Source organism: Accipiter gentilis, chromosome 26 (assembly GCF_929443795.1).
Source record: "Accipiter gentilis chromosome 26, bAccGen1.1, whole genome shotgun sequence".
Taxonomy (NCBI): domain Eukaryota; kingdom Metazoa; phylum Chordata; class Aves; order Accipitriformes; family Accipitridae; genus Astur; species Astur gentilis.
The window spans coordinates 13,315,405-13,336,482 of NC_064905.1; the positions used below are offsets into that span (position 1 = coordinate 13,315,405).

The 21,078-nt window shown below is 43.8% G+C and overlaps 2 protein-coding genes across 2 annotated transcripts; both read left to right on the forward strand.

Annotated features, from left to right (window-relative positions):
• The first annotated feature begins 11 nt into the window (after nt 1–11).
• LOC126050985 (ovomucoid-like) lies at nt 12–16,904 on the forward strand. The gene is made up of 9 exons (XM_049829590.1): nt 12–4,558; nt 11,525–11,651; nt 12,630–12,649; nt 13,421–13,557; nt 14,086–14,143; nt 14,423–14,559; nt 15,156–15,216; nt 16,247–16,356; nt 16,838–16,904. The coding sequence occupies exons 2-9, from the start codon at nt 11,597–11,599 to the stop codon at nt 16,881–16,883; spliced, it is 624 nt and encodes a 207-aa protein (XP_049685547.1). The 5' UTR covers nt 12–4,558; nt 11,525–11,596; the 3' UTR covers nt 16,884–16,904.
• A 1,902-nt stretch (nt 16,905–18,806) lies between these two features.
• On the forward strand, nt 18,807–20,838 carry LOC126050992 (ovomucoid-like). The gene is made up of 4 exons (XM_049829600.1): nt 18,807–18,861; nt 19,707–19,723; nt 20,158–20,273; nt 20,742–20,838. Exons 1-4 carry the CDS (start codon nt 18,807–18,809, stop codon nt 20,785–20,787), a joined length of 234 nt encoding a protein of 77 aa, XP_049685557.1. The 3' UTR covers nt 20,788–20,838.
• The last annotated feature ends 240 nt before the right edge of the window (nt 20,839–21,078 follow it).

Here is a 21,078-nt window from a genome sequence, read left to right on the forward strand (position 1 = left end):
CCCCTCCTCCTCCCCAACACGATACTTCTAGTTGTGCACATGTATTTTTCTCTTGATGTTCTGCGCTACCAAACAACGTGGGTGAATCTTTTTCTGCCATGTGTCAGCGCTATCCCTGCTGTGATGAGGGCCTGGCCTCCCCTTGGAGCTCCCAGGCACTTCCTTATTCCTCAGAGTCTTCTTGTCAGTATTGGCCTCATCTAACCCCTAATACCTCTGTATGACCTGATCATGGACTCCATCTTTATAGTCAGCGCAAGGAGACATTCACCTCAAGGGCATGGTCCACCTCCTCCATAGGGCAAAGTCTAGGACCTGGGTGGTGGTTTGCTCTCAGGAAGAGCACCTTCTTGCTGTGGGCTAGATAGGGAACCTGGGTGCCTAGCCAAGGGGTGCCCTGCTCCTGGTTCCCACTGCCTGTGTGGCCTGTCCCATGGAAGAGGTAGCAGCTGCTGTCAGGAAAGCTGATCCCAGCCTGTCTCCACCGAATTTGTCCTCAGTGTTGAGTGCTGTTATAGGATATAATCCACAGGAGGGGGGGAATGTCGAGCTCCCTACAGGGTCACAGACAGCAGAAGTGTCCACTCATGAAATATCTTGATTGATTAATGCAACAAAATATCTCTGGGACTGGTGGGCAGAAATCACCCCTGGGGCGGGGGACAGCCCTGGTACATCACTGAAGCTGCCTGCCTTCTAAAGCCATTTGGGAAGGAAAAGGATGCAGAAGGTTCACTTGTGACCAATTTTAACTGACTATATAACAAGTCATAGGAAAGCTGTTCTGCCTGATAGTCATGTTTTGCCCACTTTTTTGAGGCCGAAGAGCTCAGGACCTATTGATGCAATTGCTGTCACTTTGGTGTCCATATGGATGGCAGGGAGGCAGGGCGACCTAGGGGCTGCCTTTCATCTGTCGGCAACATAAGTACAGCTACTACCACTAGCTCAATACCAGGCCACCAAAGCCTTTGCGAGTCCAGTATTTCAGGGTTAAAGGATTTCTTCTGGACTACAGCTAGCCCCTCCCTGGTTCAATGTCCCATTGTAGTTTACTAGAGAATAACACAATTATTTGGATCGGTTTGGAAAAATCACTCTTTGAATTGTCGGGTTAGAAGAATAGGCTGAAGGCAAATGTTCCTGACTTGGAGATACTGTGGGTATTGTACCAGGGAATGAGGCCGTAGTACCTCCGTGCCATTAATGTCCATGCTGGCATGTACTTTTCAAGATGATTTGTAACTAACAATGGCTTATTGTACTTTTTTTTGGGTCTGTGTCCTAGTGTAAATATTCCTTTGGTTTATATAACCTTTTTGCCATTTTCTGTTAAGGTGTTTGGCAGAACATGCTGCTTTAGTCCTGTTTGTGTTACTTGGTTATCCTCAAGGATAAGACCTGAATAATTTTTTTTTTTTGTGGACTTTGGCAGACTTTTACTTGGACTTAGCTCTGACTGCTGGCTTTTGCAAGCCTTTGCAGTAAAGCTGTCAAGATCCAACTGAATGGCATTAGCTGGGCACAGCTGTGCCAAAGCGTCCTCTGTGGACCTCATTGTCTGATGACACCAAAGGCAAACAGGAACTGAAGGAGGCACAAAGTTGAGGTTAAGTCAGAGAAATCCAGGGAAGAAGCCAAAGTGGTCATTAGAGAGAGGTTTCCATGCAGTATTTGCCAGTAGGTTTCACGTAAAAGTACGTAATGGAATAAATCACTAAAACTGGGCCAGAAAATGGAAAAGCCTGACACTGGAGTTTAAATATCCCCCCAGGCTCAGGGGGTGTTTTATGAAGCAATATAACTCCATAAAAGTAGGGCAACCTTCTTCTCAGGGACAGAGCTGTTTTCTGTGCCTCAGAGTTGTTTTTCAGCTGTTCCAGGGTTACTTACTGAGTGTGTGTTAATTAGATGATTTCCTTCTGCTTTGTGTTGATGAGGAAGTGATGGTCAGGCAAAGACAAGCACATTCAAGAGGAAGCATTGAATTTTTGTGGCTTAGGAGAAAGGTAGAACAACCAGGTTTGGAGTGTCACTGAGAGACTTGGAAGGTGGTTTTAAGGTATGGTTGACTGAGCTGGGTGCAAGCTTGGCCACAAATAGAGGAATGGCTGGATAGATGGATAGATAGAGATTACTATGCTGGGGTACACCAAGAGATCATTTCATGAGCTCAGTGCTTACCAGACTGCAAATATATTCAGTAACCATCTCCAGTGTGAGGGTGACAGACACTTTGATGCTGCTTAGCCTGCTACTCCATCGCTTCTCAGGGGCATAATGCAGCAGAGCCCCAAGGATGACTGTTTTACTCACCTTGGGCAAAAGCCTAAGCAGCTTCAAAATGGTCAGGTTACTCTCAAAAACCATTCAACTCTCATGCTAGGAAAGCCTGTTTTTTAACTTGGAAAGAGACACTAAAAGGATCAGATGCAAGCATGGATTTAGTCCTGCTTCAGCAGACTCTTATTTTTGCATTCTTGCCGTGAACAGAAATAGTTGTAGGTGCAGCCTTATACCCTGAGTCAAGGATGCAGTGAAGAAAAAACTGACTTTCCAGTGCCTGCTATGACTGCACTATCAGACATCTAAAATTTCCTGCTGAAACACAGCTGGTCCAGCTCCGCACACTGCCTTGCAGCCACTGCTGCAGCCCTCTGGCTCTGGAGAGCAGGGACCGAGCTCCTAAGCCGTGCCAAGGGCTGATGAACTTCGACGTATTTCACGCTGATGATGGTCCAGCCTCAGGATTCATGACCTGTACGTGAACCGGCGAATATCACAGAGGCAGTATTTTAAAAATATAAATGTCCTTTCTCCTTTCTTGTTTGTCTAACTTATCTTTATAGCCTTATCAATGTTTTCTGAGTCTACGGTCATTTTTCTTACAACTCAAAGAGGAGGAAGAATGCGGTGAATCATTTAAATCTTGATTGATAAGTGGGATTTAGAAAACAATACTTAGCCTTTTCATATTGAGCCAAAAGGGGTTTTTTTCCACCATTTATTTGCACTAACCCTTCGGTGACTTGAAAAAAAACCAACACAACTTTTTCTTGAGAGTGTCTGTACCTAAACTTCAAACACTTTCCCCAAAAATCCACACCTTTCCAAATTTATGTCTGCTGATAGTTTGCCTTGTTTAAACTTTTTTCATATGCTGCATATGCTAGAGAGGCATGTGGATGAGTCTAGATACTCTGTCACTCTTTTGAGGGGTGCTTGAAAATGACAAGGCTCATCCTACTGATTTTTAAAACTGTTCTCTTTTCAGAAGAATATTCAAATGATTTTTTTTTTACCACTGTTATAACTATATGTTCCTCAAAAAAAAGAAACCCAGAAATAATTATACAAACTCACTGTATCAGTTGCACACGTCCATTTAACTGGCTGTTAGCAAAGAAAATAGTTTGGGAACTGAAAAAATTTCCTCAGACCTCTGTATTTATAGGTTTATAATCCTGGTATCCACCCGTTTCATCCATCAATATGTTCACACTCAGAAATGTTCATTCTCCTGTCGTAATTTAATGTTTGATACAATTTTATTTGATTCTTTGCCATGCTCTGGGCTCCGGTTGCGTGCTCTCCGCTGATCAACGAGTAGATATGAAAAAAGCAGAAAGCAGTAGCGGAAGGGAGCTTGTCTCCAGCTGGCAGACATCCACTCAGCCTAGGAGGGTTTTCCAGATTTTCACCAGCTGAGGTGCAGCCCCATAAGTTTAAACATATTGTGAATCTGCAAACAAAGAGCATTCACATAGCATATCGCTTCCTGCCTATTTTCATTCATAGAAGTGAAACCTTAATTTCATTCAAGCCCCCTGAAGAATGAGGAATGTTTGGAAATTGATTGCTTTAAACCCTTTTTCTCTGTTCCCTTTAAAGCCTAGCTGTAGCTCGTGCCCCTGGGGCATCGCTGAGGATGGCCAGTCAGGGGCCCCTGGCCAAGAGCAGATCTGTGGCACAGATGGTTTCACTTACACCAGTGAATGTGGGATCTGGGCCTATAATGTGTCAGTCCGATGGAAAGAACATGCTTTCTGAGTGACAGTCTCCTAGCCCCTGGACTCTCCCTGTGCTTTTCCAATTTATCCTCCTCTTCTCCCTCTTTGCTTGCTGTTTGTGCTTGGGGGGAAATTGTGAAGATTTAACAGAAAAAAGAAATAGCTGAAGAAAATAGCCAGAATGGAAATCCAAATGATGCAGCGTATACAGATGGCATAGGTTTGTTGACTGATAGGATTATAATAGTCAGACACAGCAAACCCACTTCGTTGTTGGTTGTTAACTCGGATGAACTCTCCTTCACTTGCATTATTTGGAAGTTTTATTTACATTCCCAGCACCCATCCCCCTTTGGGAAAATGGGCATACTGAGTCTCTAATGGCAGACTTCTCCAGAGAATGTGGGACACCCAGGGACGGGAACAGCAGTCATTCCAGTGACTAAGAAGGAAGGCAAACCAAGAAGCAGCCTGAACTCCCATTGCTCTCCGTGGCACCATCCCAAATAATGTCAGCCGGATGCTGAGCAGGCAGTGTACGATTGGACGTAAGTGATGCATATACCTTCTGTTGACATTTTATTTGGCAGCGGTTTAACACTAGCTTTCTAATATTGCTATTCTTCACAGGCTGTATTCAAATGTATGAAGAGAAGGATGGCAAAAAGATGCAAAATATGAGACAAATAGCAGAAATATTTCCTTGCTATGCAAGCATGCACAAACAACATTCACTGACAGTATCGGGGAAGTGCAGCATAACCTGTTTCAATACCAGAAAAGGAGACACACAAAACCTTTGCAGATATCAGTGCATTCAGCTCTCCTGAGAAAATAATTTTTTTCAGGTGGCAAATGGGGCACAGTGCCCAAGCCAGGGGATGTAGGGGCCATATGATCTTGTACAACATAGCCTTTGTCAGGCACGTACTAACGCATTAAGTAAATAACTGTATCACTTTGCTAGTGCAAGAGTTTAGAGATGGTTGAAGTCCTGCTATCTACTTCAATGTCTGTGAAATAGTAAAATCCTGTAATTCAGCAGCATGCTCTTTTCTGTCCAGCTGCAATGAATCAGCCAGTGGTCTCACTAAAACTCAACTCTGCAGAATAAAAGAGATTGTTGCCCTTTCTTTTGATGTTAATAATGAAGAAGTGTTCAGTAGTTATGATGCTAATAGTCCTTCAGCTATAGAAACTCTTTCCACCCAGTTCCTCCTATTCCAGTCAAATGTTCAAGTTATAGCACCATGATGTATCCTGTCTCTCACCCTATTCTCCCTTTATTTCCCACCAGGGAGAGCAGTGGATTTTTGTTCTTAGCCTATTGCACCCTACTCCTCAGAAAGAAAATCCCTTGCTGCAGCTTTATTTACAAGATTTTTCTTAAAAAGCAAACCATCATTCCTCCCAAATACCAGAAGTTCTTGGTTTTCTTCCCATAAATGAAAGCAACCACCTTCATTTGTCTTTTCCAAACATTGTTTCTTTCATGACTTTTTGCTAGTTTGTTGGCTGATAGGGTAAGGTCCGGGATTGTGTTTTTGTTTGATGCTCTACTTGCTCCTGTTCTGCATTGCCTCGTCCCATGTTTTCACATGGAAAGAAAACTTTGCCCGGGGATGTGATACATTGATGTTTCTTGGGGCAGTCAATAGGCAGAGTGATGCCTCCAGGTTACGATGGCAGAGATGGACTGGCACCTCCAGGAACTGCCCCTTTGCGCTCCTGGTTGCTTCCCCCCATATGGGGTTTGTGCAGGGACACACACTCTTGAAATGTTTATCTAACTTAAAAACCTTATCTAACTTAAAAACCACTTTAGAATAATTTCTCTCTCATACATGTTATTATCTGTGTATAAACTTCTGCGCCTCTAGCTCCCTCAATTTGGGCAGAGCCCCAGCTCACCCTGTCCTGAGCTTGCATGAAGCAGGTCCCAGTTCCTGGCCCAAAGGGCTGTGGGGGGTCTCGTTTGCAGAGCTGGGGCTGGTCCAAAAGCCCTGACTGGCCATTTAGTCACAGAAATTCTTCCTCAGTTACCTACTACTCCAGATAGAGCTCAGAATAATCATTATTCCAGTCTTCCTGACCTCTGACAAGAGCATGAAAGGAAACTATCTCTCATTTACAGCCACTCCTCCCCAAAACACACAAACTTGGTGTGTTACTTACCAAGAGGAGGGAGATGCAAGCATCGAAGGTTAATTACCCTCTTGTCAAGAACACTTTGTGGTCTATGGACATGTCTGTCAATCTTATGAAACAAGAACTGAGGGGAGTGAGCACTGAAGGCATGTTCCTATGATAAATTAATGAGACTTGGCAGCTCACTGTGAAGAGATGATCCCTGTGCTTCATGGGAGACTGCAACCTGTCTCCCCAGCCACCCTTGCCATAGCCTTTGTACTGTAGTTGCATCTGGGATGTTTATCCCTTTGTAAACTAGCTCTTGAATGCAGCTGTCCAGGGATCAAATCATCTTCTTTGAGGCCTTTGTAATCTTCTGCTGCTCAGTAGCATGCAGCAATTGCTCATCCCAACCATACTGAATTACTTTTCCCAGCCTTGCTAGTTAGTCCATGAAAACATCTTGCTTCTGCCTATAAGCCTGTCTTGGCAATGACGCTCTTTGGTGGCTTGCGTAGCTGTCTGAAATTCAAGGGACACAGCCATGATCTCCCTGCCGTGTGCTATTCTGATGACGTGCGTGCTGCTAGATGACTGGTAGCTTGAAAATGCCTCATCTGCTGTCCTTTGGAGATGCGTTCAACTATTCCTCTGGTTTATATAACCTCAAAGCAATTTGCTTTCATGGCAGAACATGCTTATTCATTCTATTTTAACTGTGCATTGAGCTATAAATAATGTCTCCTTGCAGATAAGAATTTATTGATTTTTTTATTATTTTATTTTTTTTCTACTTTTGGAAGAGTTTCTCTTGACCCCAGGTCCTGAAGGAGACTTTCCCAGCCTCAGCAGTGAAGTTGCCAGATTGACTTTCTCCTGTTAGGCAGCCATGAACAGTCTCAATCCCAGGCTGGCTGCTACTTCCCCTCAGCCACCTCCTCATTGTTCCTGCTTGGGTTGTGGCCAAGATGAAATGAGCGCTCAGTGATGCACAGCTGAGATCACTGAGGTGTCAGGAAAACTGATTAAACCAATGATTTCCTCTTCTTCTGACCAGCTGCAGGATAACATCTCCTACATTCCCTCTGAAGCACCTTCCCTGCAGTATGTTCACTTCAAAGAGCAACAGCCTGCGCCATTGTCCAGCCAAATGTTCTGCTGTTTAGTTCCCCTTTTTTCTTCTGTTCATTGTAGCATTTTCCTGCTTTCACGTGAGTAACTCTTGCCCTGTGCAATGGAGCCCTCATGTCCTCATCATCCAAAAATTGCCCAGAGCTGGAGCACAGCACGAGCTGGTGAGGCAAGAAGTGAAGCTGCCTCAGAGCTGATGCTGCTGAGACCCTCGTCTGGTCCAGGCTGCAGCACAGCAGTGAAATAGCCACTATTTTAGCAGCTGAATTTCTGTGGTGCAGATAACTTGGCTGTAGGTTCGAATGCTGATGCTCTTCTGGGGAAGTGTTGCGATGGCAGGGGCCCTGGCCTGTTGCAGAAGTGGAGAGACTTTGAAATCATTGAGAGCCAAAAGCGTTCTCAAATTTGAATAGTTTATTGTTGTTTTTTTAAGCAATGATTACAATCTACTCTTTTTGTTGTACATGTTAGTGGTCATCCCCTGTAAAAGCGTGCTGGGAGCAATTAGCACCGCTTACCCGTGGCCCTTTAGCAAAGGTTGTAGGAAAACTCTGAGGCTGCTCTCCTGGAGAAGTATTATGCTCCTTCATTAATAAAAACTATCCATAGGAGAGCGTTATGTAAGGGCCACGTATATAAAACAATTCAGGTTGGAAGAGCTCTCTAGAGGTCTCTAGCCCACCCCCTGCTCAAAGCAAGGCCAAAGTCAAAGTCAGCTCAGGGTGCTCAAGGCCTTCCTTGTTCACCTGGGTTTTCAGTATCACCGAGGAAGGGCACACGTGGCCTCTCTGGTTCCTGTGCCGCTGCTTGATCACCCTCATGGCGAAGAATAGTTCCTTACCTTTGGTCAGGATTTAATCCTTTGGCTGCGCAGCTCTGAGAAGACACTGTCTCTCTCTTCTCCGTAACCCCACCAGGGAGCTGCAATGCGATCCCCATAGCCATCTGCTCCCCAGGCTGAAGAAGCCCAGCTCCTTCAGCTTACCCCGAATGCCCTGTGCTCCAGCCCCTGACCAGCCTGGTGGCCTCTGCTGGATTTGTTCCCATGTGTCAACATCTGCCCTTGCAGTGGGGCCATATACATTTAATTCATTGCATAAGTAATGTGAAACCATGTTAGCCTTCACCTGCAGGGTACAAAGTTCTGCACATGGTCTTATTAGTTCAGGAACACGTTTGCTGGCGTAAGTTCATAAGCAGATGGATATTGATATGTTTTAATCATATCAGTGACTTTGTTTGCTTTACTGCTTAGTTCATATGGTGCCTTCGGGCCTTAGGTGAGAGCAGATCTTCCCTGTGTTCTGTATCAATTTCTCCAGGCGTGTGGCTCAGTACCTATAGTTATTGGCTACACTGTGGCCAAGAGAAAGACAAAGATGGAAACTGCAGTCTGAATTGTATTTAGCAGGCATTTTGGAGTGATTAGAGGCAATTTTGTGAAACAGCTACAACTAATTATTGTTATTTCCCACTTTTACAAGAGCTATTTGTTAATTAAATAATGTGACAAAACCCAGGAATGTTTGGAAAAGTGTATTAAATAATTTGTCATTCATTTACCAGTGTATTACTTAAACTGAGAAGTTGCATATCTGCTAAGAAAATGTCCCAACATCAGTTTTGATTCTTCCAGAGAATACAAAATTGGTACTGGCAAAAACTGTAATGGGAATTGTAAGACAAGAAATTCCTTGGGTAAGTGAAATAGGATGTTGTATAATGTCCAAATCCTGCCCTGGTGTCAGCCCACAGACCCTCTGGTGCCCAGGACCATAACATGTGGTACCCCAAGATACAGCACTGCCTTCGCTTACTTGCACATCTCTGCTTTCTCGCTGGCTTCTGCACACGCGAGGATTTTCCTTTAGCCAAATGGTCATTAGCCATATGCTGCATCTGACTTTGAGGATTATAATGAAGTGGATTACAGCACAAGATCAGTGGCAGAATGGCAGACAAAATCCTCTTTCTAACTGTTCTTCCAGGAGTAGCTAAGAATTGAGCAACCTGTCCTACAGCATGAGTTTAGCCAGCTGTGGGATTTTTCCATGCTGTTATCAGAGGCAGGATAATCTGGAGCTGTAACCCCGGGTGGGGAGGCTGTGCATCAGTTTGAAAGCTGGTGATTTCTGGGTGTCATTTTTGTGGCTTGCCTGGGGAGGGTACCTGAGTGGCTCAGGGGAGACTGGTGTTCCCCAGTCAGCACTTAATCTTCACAGACTTGAGCCTGCCTAGAGTGTCTGTAGGTGAGAGAGTGAAGGAATGGATCTGCTGAACATCAGACGGGTGTTGTGATGGTCAGAGGAAATCTGGGTTGCTTGTGCCAGACCCAATGCCGAACCCGGCAGTTTCAGCAGAAAATTTTTCTCTGGTGTATACAGGCAACACACACCAGCCTTTGGCAGGAAGGTGCTCTCCACCCATGGGGAAAGAGGCTGGTCCTGCCTAGAGGACAGCACCGTCCGGGGCAGGGAGCTGCCTGGAGCAGCAACATGTGGGCACCAGGCAGAAGGCAACCTGTGAAAAGCTGCCAGGTCGGGGCTGGGAAAGCTGGCGAGAATGATTCACAGAGGTCTTGCTGCCTGGCTGGAGAAGGCAGTGACAAAGTTCATATTTGACCCAGAAAGATGTACCTCCCTCCAGATGTGCAGAGACTGTACATGTGAACTGAAGGCAACGAGTGTGGCATGTGACAGCAGCCTCAGCGTGCTTCTGCACACGCTCAGGGAAAAGTATTTGTCTTCCTGAGATGCCATCCACAAGGTACATTAGGGCAATATATCTTGAAGATGTGCCAAATCGGTCTAAAATATTCATGCATGCTCCCTGTAATTTATAGAAACAAACCCAGCAGCATGATTATTTTAATACTTCTCCCTGTGAAGAAACCCATCTCTTTTAGGTAAAAATGTAACTTATATATCCACACAGCCATGCTGCGGCCTTCGTAACATGCCAGTGCCCAGGATAGGTGATTCCATGCACTATGCAATTTCTGCATTTAAGGATCGAAGTATACGCTTTAGACCATTGTGATGTGTCAGACACCAACACGGTTGCTTGGGCTAACTTTCAGTGATTTCAGCTGAATTTAATTTGATTAATGGGTGGTGCTCTGCAGCTCCCATGGTGCTGAAGTCTATCCTGAACACAGTGCTTAGCTCCCATGACCAAAAAACCCAGGTATGCTTGCCATTTTGGACCTGTGAAAGGGATCATGGTGAGAAACTTAGGTCAAAGGCAGAGCACACTCCTGTAAAGTTACGCCTACTAAAACATCAGAGGTCCAGACCTCCTCCTAGAAGGGAGCAATTTGGAGATGGCTTGAAGGCTGGAGGTGTGAGAGAGACAGGAAAATTGGGAGAGGCTCTAGGTTTTAAGTATCATTTTCTAAAATATCTGTGGGGGAAAGGACCTACTGTACTTTCAAGCATAGTTGGTGCTATGTAAAAAGGTTCCCAAACCTTCAGTGTCTTTTGTTCTGATGGTGGCTTTGTGGAACTCTTTGAATTGGTCGGTGTGTTTAACTGTGACCAGGTCTATAAATAAGTCCTCCCTGCTGATAAGGTTCAAGTGACGTTTTTGGTGGCACTTGACAGAATTTAACCTGCTTTCAAGTCTTCCACTGAGCTCTTCTCTACCCAGGCAGTGAAACTGTCAAGAAGCCTTTTCTTTTATCAAACCAGTGCTAAATATTATTAGCTTCACAGGTTAGACACAGTCCTGCCAGACTCACCAGGCAAGGCTTAACTAGTTCTGCTGATGGCAAAGCCACATCTGACCCGTGTTCATACCTAGTGGTGAATATCTGTGAATGTGGGGAAAAAACCCCACCCCAAACCAGGAAGGAAAGCAGAGACTCTTAGCCTGATCTGCAACCAGGGTAGTACTGCATGTGTTGCCTAAGCTGCTCCCTGATGGGAGATGTCCCTCTGCAGAGACGAATGAAGGACCTGCAGTTTACCCCCCTCAATATTTTGTGCTTCTTACACTTCTACTAGAATCCTAGAGAGGTTTCTTTTGTCTAAAAGGCTGTTTGTTTGGTTTTGACCACTGAGAACATGTGATACTTGTCTCAAGCTATTAACCAGATGTGCAGCCAAAATCAATTGCCTAGCAGATGCAGACCATTACCTCAAAGTCAAGACCTCAATAAATATTACCAGCCTCATTGTACTGGTGACAGATTCTGCTGGTTGTTTTATGTTACAGTTGAACGCTTTAGACGTTGCATTTGTATATATTTGCAGTCAGCCTTGGAGAGACCATTTCATGAGCAGAACAGGAGCAGGCAGCCTGCAGACTCAAGAAATACTTCCACCATGACCACGGCAGGTGCTTTTGTGCTCCTCTCCTTTGCGCTTTGCAGCTTCCCAGGTGAGTAACTCTCAAGGTGCCGCAAAGGCTTCATGTCTGAGTCCTGGCTGTCTTTAAAAGGCTTCAAATAGTGGCTTCAAAGAGCGAAAAATCTTCTACAAAGAGCTAGGCTGCCTCTGTACCTTGGCATCATGTAAGATGCAGGAGCAGATTGCAGGACAGTCTTAAACGGATCACTGTTGTAGCTGGTTGTGTGTCATAAATACAAATATGCAAGTGGAGTTCTGTGCTGGTAACTTTTATACTTTTTACACTGTTGTTTAAACACTGTTACACTGCTTATACATGTTGTACAATTACAGCAAATGCATAAATACTTGAAACAAGGCTCTAACGAGGTGGTTGGCCCTCCAGTAACTAGTCACGAAAATATTGTAATGGCACAAGCAAGTTTCTTTGCAGGAGCCTGGCAACTTTCCTGCAATACTTTTGCTGCTAATGGAGAAAGAAGAGATGAAAGCAAGCCAGAGTCTCATGTTCTCACTGCATATTTACATCTGATGAAATTACAAAGTCAAAGACTATTTTTTTTCCCCCACACTCAGCTTCTTTAAAATGCATATTCCTGACAACAGATGCTGTATGTATTTGCTTATCCTGTAGGTGACCATTTGCATTTACCTGCATTGACTCAGGTTTCTTTTCAGATATCTAACAGCAGCTCTTTGGGGTCAAAATGGATGTGTAAAAAGATAAGGAAGGAAAAGCTATTCTGTTTTCAATTAACAAGTCTACCTATCTCAAAATAAAAAAGAAAAAAGCTCTTAAAAAATGTGTTTGATCACAGCCAGAAATAAGCAATGCTATTATCAACATAGAAAAAAAATTCATATATAGTTTATTTTGTTCAGGAAACCAGTCACTGGAAATCATTCAGTTTGGTCCTGCATATACAAATTTTACATCCTGACTTCCAGCTTTAATTGAGGTCTTATATTGGCTTTGTTTCACACTTTCTGCCTCTCTTTTCTTTTCCAGATGTTGCCTTTGGGGTTGAGGTGAGTGGAAGATTTCTTTCTGTCACTTTTCTCAGGTATGTGGCCTGGTAAAGACATAACCAAAGGAATGGGAAAAACGTCAGGCCTGTAGATGCTTAGCTGGTTTTCACCTAGCTTGAAATTAGTGTCATTGTAGTCAGATTCTACGGCGTAAAACGTTAAATTATACTGTTCTTTGCTCTACGTCTATGCTGTATGTTAATAATGTAGTAGCAGCAATGATACAAAATTTTTGGATGAATTAATTTTTCACTAACTTTAAAATGGTCTAAGCTTTAAGCTGATCATATATGACTGGTTCTAAACTCATAGCAACTGGTATCAGAACCTACCTGAAGGCAACCTGCTAGAAAGAATAAAATACTATGAGGTGCTCCAGCTTCCACATACTAGGCCATTAGTCCTGCTCCTCTGAAAAAAATGTGATCAATGTGTTGAGAATGAAAGAGTAATAACAGAAGTGCACTGGATGAGCCACAAGAATATAAAAAGAAGGGACCAACTGATAGCCAGGATAAAATGAGTGTGAAAGACCACCACTGATTTACCCCATCTGGAGGGCCACAAGGCTATAGCCCTCTCCTCCTCCTCTCCTGCTGTGTGGGGAGGTCTCTGCAGGAATGATTCACTTTTTGCCAGATTGACCCACCAGCACAGGTTTGTGCTGTGGTAGTGAAAAACCCACTGCAGGTTATATCTGGTCACTGTCTCCCTGAGAGCTGTGTATGTAAAATGTCTTCTCCACCCTGTTGCTGTATGTTCTTTTGGCAGGTGGACTGCAGTACGTATCCCAACACTACAAATGAGGAAGGCAAAGAGGTACTGGTCTGCACCAAGACCCTCAGCCCCATCTGTGGTACCGATGGAGTCACCTACAGCAATGAGTGCCTGCTCTGTGCCTACAACATGTACGTACTGCACAGGAGATCTCAGGCAGAAATGCTCAGGACTCTTGGCAGCATTGTTTTTCAACAGTGATCTGTCATATGTCACTTGTGTCAATTCCTTCAAAATGAGCTTGGGTATCATTGTGTGGTGCTCCGTTGCCTGGACATTGCTTTAGTCACCATGTCTCTCTTTTGCTGGTGTAATTTATTCAGGTTTTTCTTCTCTAGCTCAAGGATCAGCCAGATGACAACCCCTAGAGCACATCTTATCACAGCAAAGCAGAGCAAAAAGATGGAGAGATGCTCTGCTCTGAATGGTCCCAAATGGTCCTAAAGCTCTCAGGGTCTTTACATCCCTGCCAGCCACTCAGTGCTAGCTGGTCAGGGAGGATGGCACTACCTTCTCAAAATATATACATATATATATATATATATATATGCCTGACAGATAGAGTCAGCTTTCCCTTGTATTAGCTACATATTTCCAGCACCTAGGATGTAGCAAGACGTCTTTGCTGAACTTCCTAACATTTGTCTTTCCCTCTCCAGAGAATATGGAACCAATGTCAGCAAAGATCATGATGGAGAATGCAAGGAAGTTGCCCCTGTAAGTGAAACCAAGGGCAAAACAAGGGGCATGTCCAGTTTCTGAGTGGCCAAAGCTGCTTATTGACTCCCTCAAGAAATAATTCAAACACTAAACAAGAGGACATATGGGATGTCAGAATCTTGCATTGGTCATCTTCAAAGTGAACTGTCATCATAGCGACACACAAACCATTTTCCTGCTGTGGTGGTATCCTAGGTGGCCAAATAGACTCACCAGATCTGCTTGCTTCCTGTAAATAAGCCTTCCCCAGTGCTCTGTTGCATGTTCCCTCAACAGGTGGACTGCAGTAGATATCCCAACACAACAAACGAGGAAGGAAAAGCGGTGTTGCTCTGCAACAAAGACCTCAGCCCCATCTGTGGTACTGACGGGATCACCTACGACAACGAGTGCCTGCTGTGTGCCCATACCCTGTGAGTACTGCATGTGCAGAGCTTTCCTGTGAGGGACAATGAGCGCTCTTGGCAGCTCCTCTTCTGAATATCAGGACTTCTACCAAGGCCTTTTCTGTAAGGAGCTTGGACTTTGACCCTCCTCCTTCCTGGAACCAGACCCTGTTTTTCTTTGTGATTAGAAGGAAAACTGTGCCTTTGATCTACAGAGAGAAGTAGAGAGCTGGGTGGGGATCTAACACAGGACAGAATGCTTCTCTTAACTAAGTTAAAAGGGTCTGTATGGCAGATGCTGCCTTGCAGAGGACACCAACTAACCATCTACATTGTCACACAAGTTAGCTACTCATTCATCCTAACACCCTGGACCCCGCCTTGTACTTCACATCATGCAGTAGAACAGCACTCTGCCAGGCTGTGACACCACCTGAGCTGGTATCTAGAACCACAGGGACACAGCCTGAGCTGGTATCTAGAGCCATGTGGACACAACCTAAGCTGGGTGTCTCCTGTACCCCGTACATTGTACCTGAGGCTGATCAGCGTTGCTGGGATGTGGGGTTTAGCAGACCGGGTTGCTTGTGGAGCTTCCTAACGCGGGTCTCTTCCCTCCCCAGAGAGCCTGGAACCAGTGTTGGCAAGAAGTATGACGGTGAATGTAAGAAGGCAATTGCTATAGTAAGTGAACTGCATGATGAGGGACCGGGTTTCAGTCCTGCTGACGTCAGGAGAAGCAATGCCAGTGTCTGCAGCAGCCCCCAGGCCAGCAGCATCCTACAGGAGTGTAACTGCTGCTGTGCTTCAGCACAGGGAAGATTTTGCTTTCTCCACGTGTAATATACATTACCTGTGCTAATGTCAGAAAAGGAAGAGGGTGACTGCACAGGAAGGGATCAGTAAAAGAGTAGTAGCAGAAATAATCCATCAGGACAGAACCAAGAATAAGAACAGCGAATGGCTTTTGGCGTCAGACCAATGGTCCATCAAGCCCATGATGACTTGATGCAGACCCCGCTTTTAGCAGGGTTAGTAAGGATTGTGTAGGAGAGAGTAAGAGTAGAGTGAGTATGTCTAGGATTTCTACTCTTCCAACCTCCAGATACTTTCAGGTGACAGACCTCAGCTAGGTGCCATTCCTATGTAGTCAGTAAGCCTCACAAGAGTTCTCCTCTATTAAATTCCTCAGCCTCTTCCTGGACCCATACACATTTTTTGCACTATGATACCACTCAGCAAGTGTAGCACCCATTGCACAAAGAAATAAAATCCCAGTATCACAGTATCCAGCTAAGTGCTGATCTTCCTTTTTTAATACTGTGGGAGAGATACTGGACCCTTATGCAGGCACTACACTTCTCCAGACACCAGTGTTTTTCCATTTAATTTCCTGGCCAGCTTGGGAAGACGGTGCAATATGATCACAAGCATGGCACGTTCAGCGGGTGAACTGCTGCTGCTTAGAGATGCTGTGGTTGGGTTATGATACATATCTCTTCAAACAGGAAATTATGATCTGTTTTTATATTATTAAATTCTTCTGGCATAGGTGAAACTGACACCTCAGTTTATATCAGATTGTGCAAGGGAGTTAATTATTTTTAGTTAGGTTGTTATCATTAGCACTGCAGCTGTAGCTTGGGGTTCAAGCCCTTCTGCTACTGACTCCTTCATATCCTTCACATTAGATTTTTTTTTTTTTTTTTTTCAGGTTGACTGCAGTGACTACCCTAAACCTGTCTGCTCACTTGAGTACATGCCTCTCTGTGGCTCTGACAGCAAAACATACAGCAATAAGTGTGACTTCTGCAATGCATTCGTGTATGTACAAATGTGGATCACGTTTGTATTATCAGTTGCCTCCTATCGGCACAAGTTTGCACAGTTGCCACTTTCTTGTTTGCTGACCAGTGTTGATTACGGATCTGGGGCATGAGAGAATACCAGCTATCATTCCAACCATTTATTTTTTTCATTAGAGCATACAAAGCGCTATGTCTGGTTTGTTAGTGTGAACGGTTTGAAGACCATTAACCTTAATGGAATTTTTCTTGCATGTTGCAAGGAAAATGAAATTTGAAGTTTCATTACAGTTTCCCCCCAAATATTTTCAGTCTTAAGAATGGGTTAAGTCATTTCACTCATCTCTTAATAATCAAATAGCTAATGGGACTCTGAGTCTGCAAGTTCTTTGGCTCTGGGGAAGCATCCTATCTCACGCCTTCTCCAGGGGCCAAGCAAAAGGACAGATTTTAGCAGGCAGGACTCTATCTAATCCATTTTTTCCTCTCCTCGCTTTCAGGGACAGCAATGGGACTCTCAATTTAAGCCATTTTGGAAAATGCTGAGTATCAGTGCTGAGAGAATTCACCACAGGATCCCCACTGGCAAATCCCAACTAAAGATCTCACCTCAGTTCATCTCACCCTCTGGGGAACTCAGCTCACTCCTCATTTTCTTTCTCAATAAACTAAATCAGCAACATTTCTTTGTCTTGTTTCATGTGTTGCCTCAAGAAACACGTTCTTCTGATTTGTTGAATGATGATGCCAGGCTGAATGGGTTATGTGCTCATAGCTCTGGGATATAACAAGAGCAACATCTCGGTCCCCTCCCTCTCATAAAAGGCAGAAAATTAAATACAGATGCATAAACCTCAGAGCTATGTGACTTTGCGCATAAGTGATAGTCAGCCTACATTAGTGTTCAGACCCCTACAGATGTTTGACATTGTAAAGGGTTGCAATACCGCTCCGAAGTGATGACACTAGCTGATCTCTCCTAAGGTATTTCTTGTGCGCTTTCCCTGTGCAGGCGTCATCAGCAAAAGCAGATCAGACCGTGGTGGTGTCTGCACCAAGAGCTGATCCCCGGCCTCCTGAGCACAGTCCTCACCTGAAGCGCAGCACTCGGCAGGGGCAATCTGTTAGCAAAGCCCATACTTTTCAGACACATGAGTGGGCCCTGCCTATCTGTCTAGGTCTTCCAAATGACTTATTTCTAGGTTTTTCTCATCTTGACATCATCCTTTAACGACCTGCATTTTAAGATAAATGCCCTCCTGGGGATGGTTCCTACTCCTGCCTACTTGTCTTCTCTCTTAGTCTTTAATAACATAATACTCTTTGCCAGCCCAAGGAGTATTTCAGCAGTGTTTCACAATCCAAGGACAAAGAATCCTTCTGTTTTTTGAGAGTGTGATCTGTCATTGGCGTATTGTCCATGAAATTTATTTTGCTTTTGTCCTCTGTTGGAGTAGTGAATTGGTGGGGTTTTGATCCACACAAGAGATACATAAATAAATTGGGCATATCCCTTCTAAAAAGTAATATCTCCCATATGCATTTCTTCTGGGAGCCAAAGGGAGGGAGGTGCTTGTTTTCCTTGATGGAATGAGGTTGTCCAAAAAAGCGATGCTTTGGTGGTAAAAAAAAGGATTTATGTTGAGATGGGCAGATGGATGAAGCAGTGATTTCCAGATAGGGTTCAACTTTTCTAGGATCCAGGCTAGGGTCTCACATCATTCTGTCATCATCAGACTATCAGTCTGTTACTGCAAACCTAACCCATGATGCTAATGGCTTTTAGGGGAAATAACAATTGTAAATTCTTTGCATAAGCCCACAAAAGTTGTTCCATCTCTTGTCCAGTCCAAGGATTCCCTTTATTGTCTGGGACACCCTCTTGCTTGCCTTCCCAGTTCACTGCTTTCCTGGTTTCACTATAACTTAATGCATATGTAGTGTCCTTTATTGGGATGAAGCATGAAAATAAAAGTAGAGACATTCCATTCTGGAAGCAGTTCATTCAGCGTTTTGCTTGTGAAAAAGCACTGCACGTAAATAGGCACTGATAGGTGCACACAGAGAAAAATCTAGCAGCAGTTGCTGCTTAGGTTTGTACAGTTGCTCTTTTGCCAGCAGGAATTTTCTGTGGTCCTTCAGAAAGAACCTTTCACATATTTCACTTGAAATAATGACGCAGAGCGTGTATCTAACATATCTAAAGTTCTTGTGACTCCTGTTGATGAAGCAGCATTCTTCCTGGCTAAACAGCACAACTTACCTCTGTCGAGATTGCCACCGTGACAAAAGTCCGGGAATGTTACTTCAGAATAAGGGTGGATAAGCCAGATGTGAATGCAGAAACACACCCCCCCAAAACAAACAGGCGTGCATACATATAAGCACGGTTGCCACCTGAGGGCAGAATTAAGGCTGTGTTTACTGAGGAAAACACAGGCTCCGCTGCACACAGATCCTTCAGGCACCATGAAGACGACAGGCGTGTTGCTGCTGTTGGCTCTAGCCCTTTGCTGCATCCCAGGTGAGTAGCTTTACTGCCTCCTGCTCTGCCTTTGAGTAAGCGCTGACTGTCTTTAAAACCACAAAAACATCCTCAGACTGGAAAGAGCTTCATTCTACAAGGACTTATTTACTCCTAGAAAGATAGTGTTGAAAAGACTTGACATCAAAGACTATCACTTATGGGGTAATATTTTAGCAACAGAACTGAGTGGGTAAGAACAACTGTGGGAACAGCTCTACTCTCAGCGCTAGTTTATGCATAATGAAAGAAGTGACATGTACGTGGTACAACCCGGAGACTCAGACATCCAGTATTTAACCTCTGAAATGTTGCAGAAACACAAATTATTTTCCTGCATGAAAGCGAACATTTCTTGTAGTCATCCTGAACGGAGATGCAATTTGAGAGTCTGAACAGTTGTAGAAGCTTTTTAAAACTTACACCTCACTAAATACTCCTCTTATTTAAGAGCTATTGTGGCAATGCATACAAGATGCTGCCTCTGTGTACTTGCCGGCTTTATGACCCTGTTTGCCTCAATAAATTGCTTAGCTCTGAGTACATGTCCCGTTCTATCATTTCAACCACGGAAAATGCATCTTTCTTCTTTCATTTTGTACGCTCTTTTTTCATCTTGGCTGTGAACCTCATAAAAAAAATTATACTACAGAACGAATGTTGTAAACATACCCTATACTACAAAATTTTGCCTGAAATTCCCTTTGTCTAAGAAGTCATACGCTAACAAACACTGAATTGGAAGTTGCAGATTCAGGGCATGCATTCACAGGTTTTTTCCCCCTGACAGAACCCATGAATTGCACTTGTATCATATTTCCTTCTTTTTTTTTCTTTTTTTCCAGATACTGATGCACTGCAGGTGAGAGACCTTTCTATTTTCTATCATTTCTTTCCTTAAAGCAGTTTCTGTATAAATCCTTACTAATCACATTGTGATCAAGCATTTGAAAATCCTGAGTCATCCAGCTGTCTGAACAATGTTTGCCACAGATATTATTGGATGAAATTGCCATTTTCATCTGATGATAGTTTCAACAAGTAGTGCAGTATTCAGTTTGTGTCCAAGTTATTCTCAGAGTTACTGCAGCAGCATTTACAATGGTTACACAGGCTCTGCATCGCTGGAGGCAACATACCACCGTACTCTTGCCCTGTCCCTGGGCTTTTTCTCAGCATCTGCTGCTGGCCAGTACCGAGGGGACCTCAGGGTGTGTGTAGGGTCTCCTAGTGTACCTTTCTAACACATCTGTTGTTGAGAACTTTTTTGTGACCAGATATTGCATCCATCTACAGGGCTACTGCAGTGACTACCTGGTTCCCCGAGATGTCTGTACTATGGAGTACCTCCCACACTGTGGGTCTGATGGCATAACATACGGCAATAAATGCTTATTCTGCAATGCATTCCTGTATGTACGAAAATAAATCTCTTCAGTAACTAAATGGCGAACTAACTTAGCTTAAACTAACTAATCAGTCTTGGCGACTGGTTGGAGAAGTAAAGTTCTTTTATTTTGTGTTTGCCTGTTCTCTTACTAGCAAGGGTCAATATTTTTATAGGAAGAATTTGCCAGGAATTCCTTTCTTTCAGGCATAAAGAGGTAACATTTAGTAGAGTTCTTCATTTCCCTCTTAAGTAATTTGCTGAAGAGCTTTCTTCCAGCAAACAAAGTCTATCTCCTACAAACTATTAATTCTCCCTTTAAATCAAGTCTTTATCTTGCCTCTGAATGTTAGTAATAAAAGGAAATAGCTGTAAGAGTGTTCAGAATTTTTCTGTTTTAAGTTCCTGTATGATATATCCTTCACCAGAGGGAGAGACAAACAGTAAAAGCCCAGATATTCTGTCTCTGAGGTACTGACTTCTTTATCTGCAGGAGAAGCCGTCAGACTCTTCGCTTGAGACATCTTCAAGAGTGTTGACTTCTCAGCAGGCTTCAGCTCAGAAAGAGGAGTCCTCCCTGGCAATGTTCCCTATGGCAGATGCTCCCCTAAAGCCTTGTCCTGAACCTTGAAAGCTCCTGATGAATCTTGAGACATCTGCTTAATAAAAAAAGGCATCAGCATTTATGTCTTGCTTTAATAATATGTCTCATTCTGTTTTTACCTAAGATGTTGCACGATTACATCACTGCAACAATGCTGGGGTGCGGGTATTAATGGGCAAATTACAGGGAGAGGGAATACGTTGTTCTGCTCTACAAAGAAATCAAC

What these genes read in the sequence shown, in the direction of transcription:
- LOC126050985 (XM_049829590.1), top strand. Translation starts at nt 11,597, where the DNA reads ATGACCACGGCAGGTGCTTTTGTGCTCCTCTCCTTTGCGCTTTGCAGC. An exon ending in ATGTTGCCTTTGGGGTTGAG is followed by an intron (nt 12,650 to 13,420) that starts GTGAGTGGAAGA and finishes TTCTTTTGGCAG; the next exon opens with GTGGACTGCAGTACGTATCC. An exon ending in GACTTCTGCAATGCATTCGT is followed by an intron (nt 16,357 to 16,837) that starts GTATGTACAAAT and finishes CCTCGCTTTCAG; the next exon opens with GGACAGCAATGGGACTCTCA.
- LOC126050992 (XM_049829600.1), top strand. Translation starts at nt 18,807, where the DNA reads ATGAAGACGACAGGCGTGTTGCTGCTGTTGGCTCTAGCCCTTTGCTGC. An exon ending in TTATTCTGCAATGCATTCCT is followed by an intron (nt 20,274 to 20,741) that starts GTATGTACGAAA and finishes CTTTATCTGCAG; the next exon opens with GAGAAGCCGTCAGACTCTTC.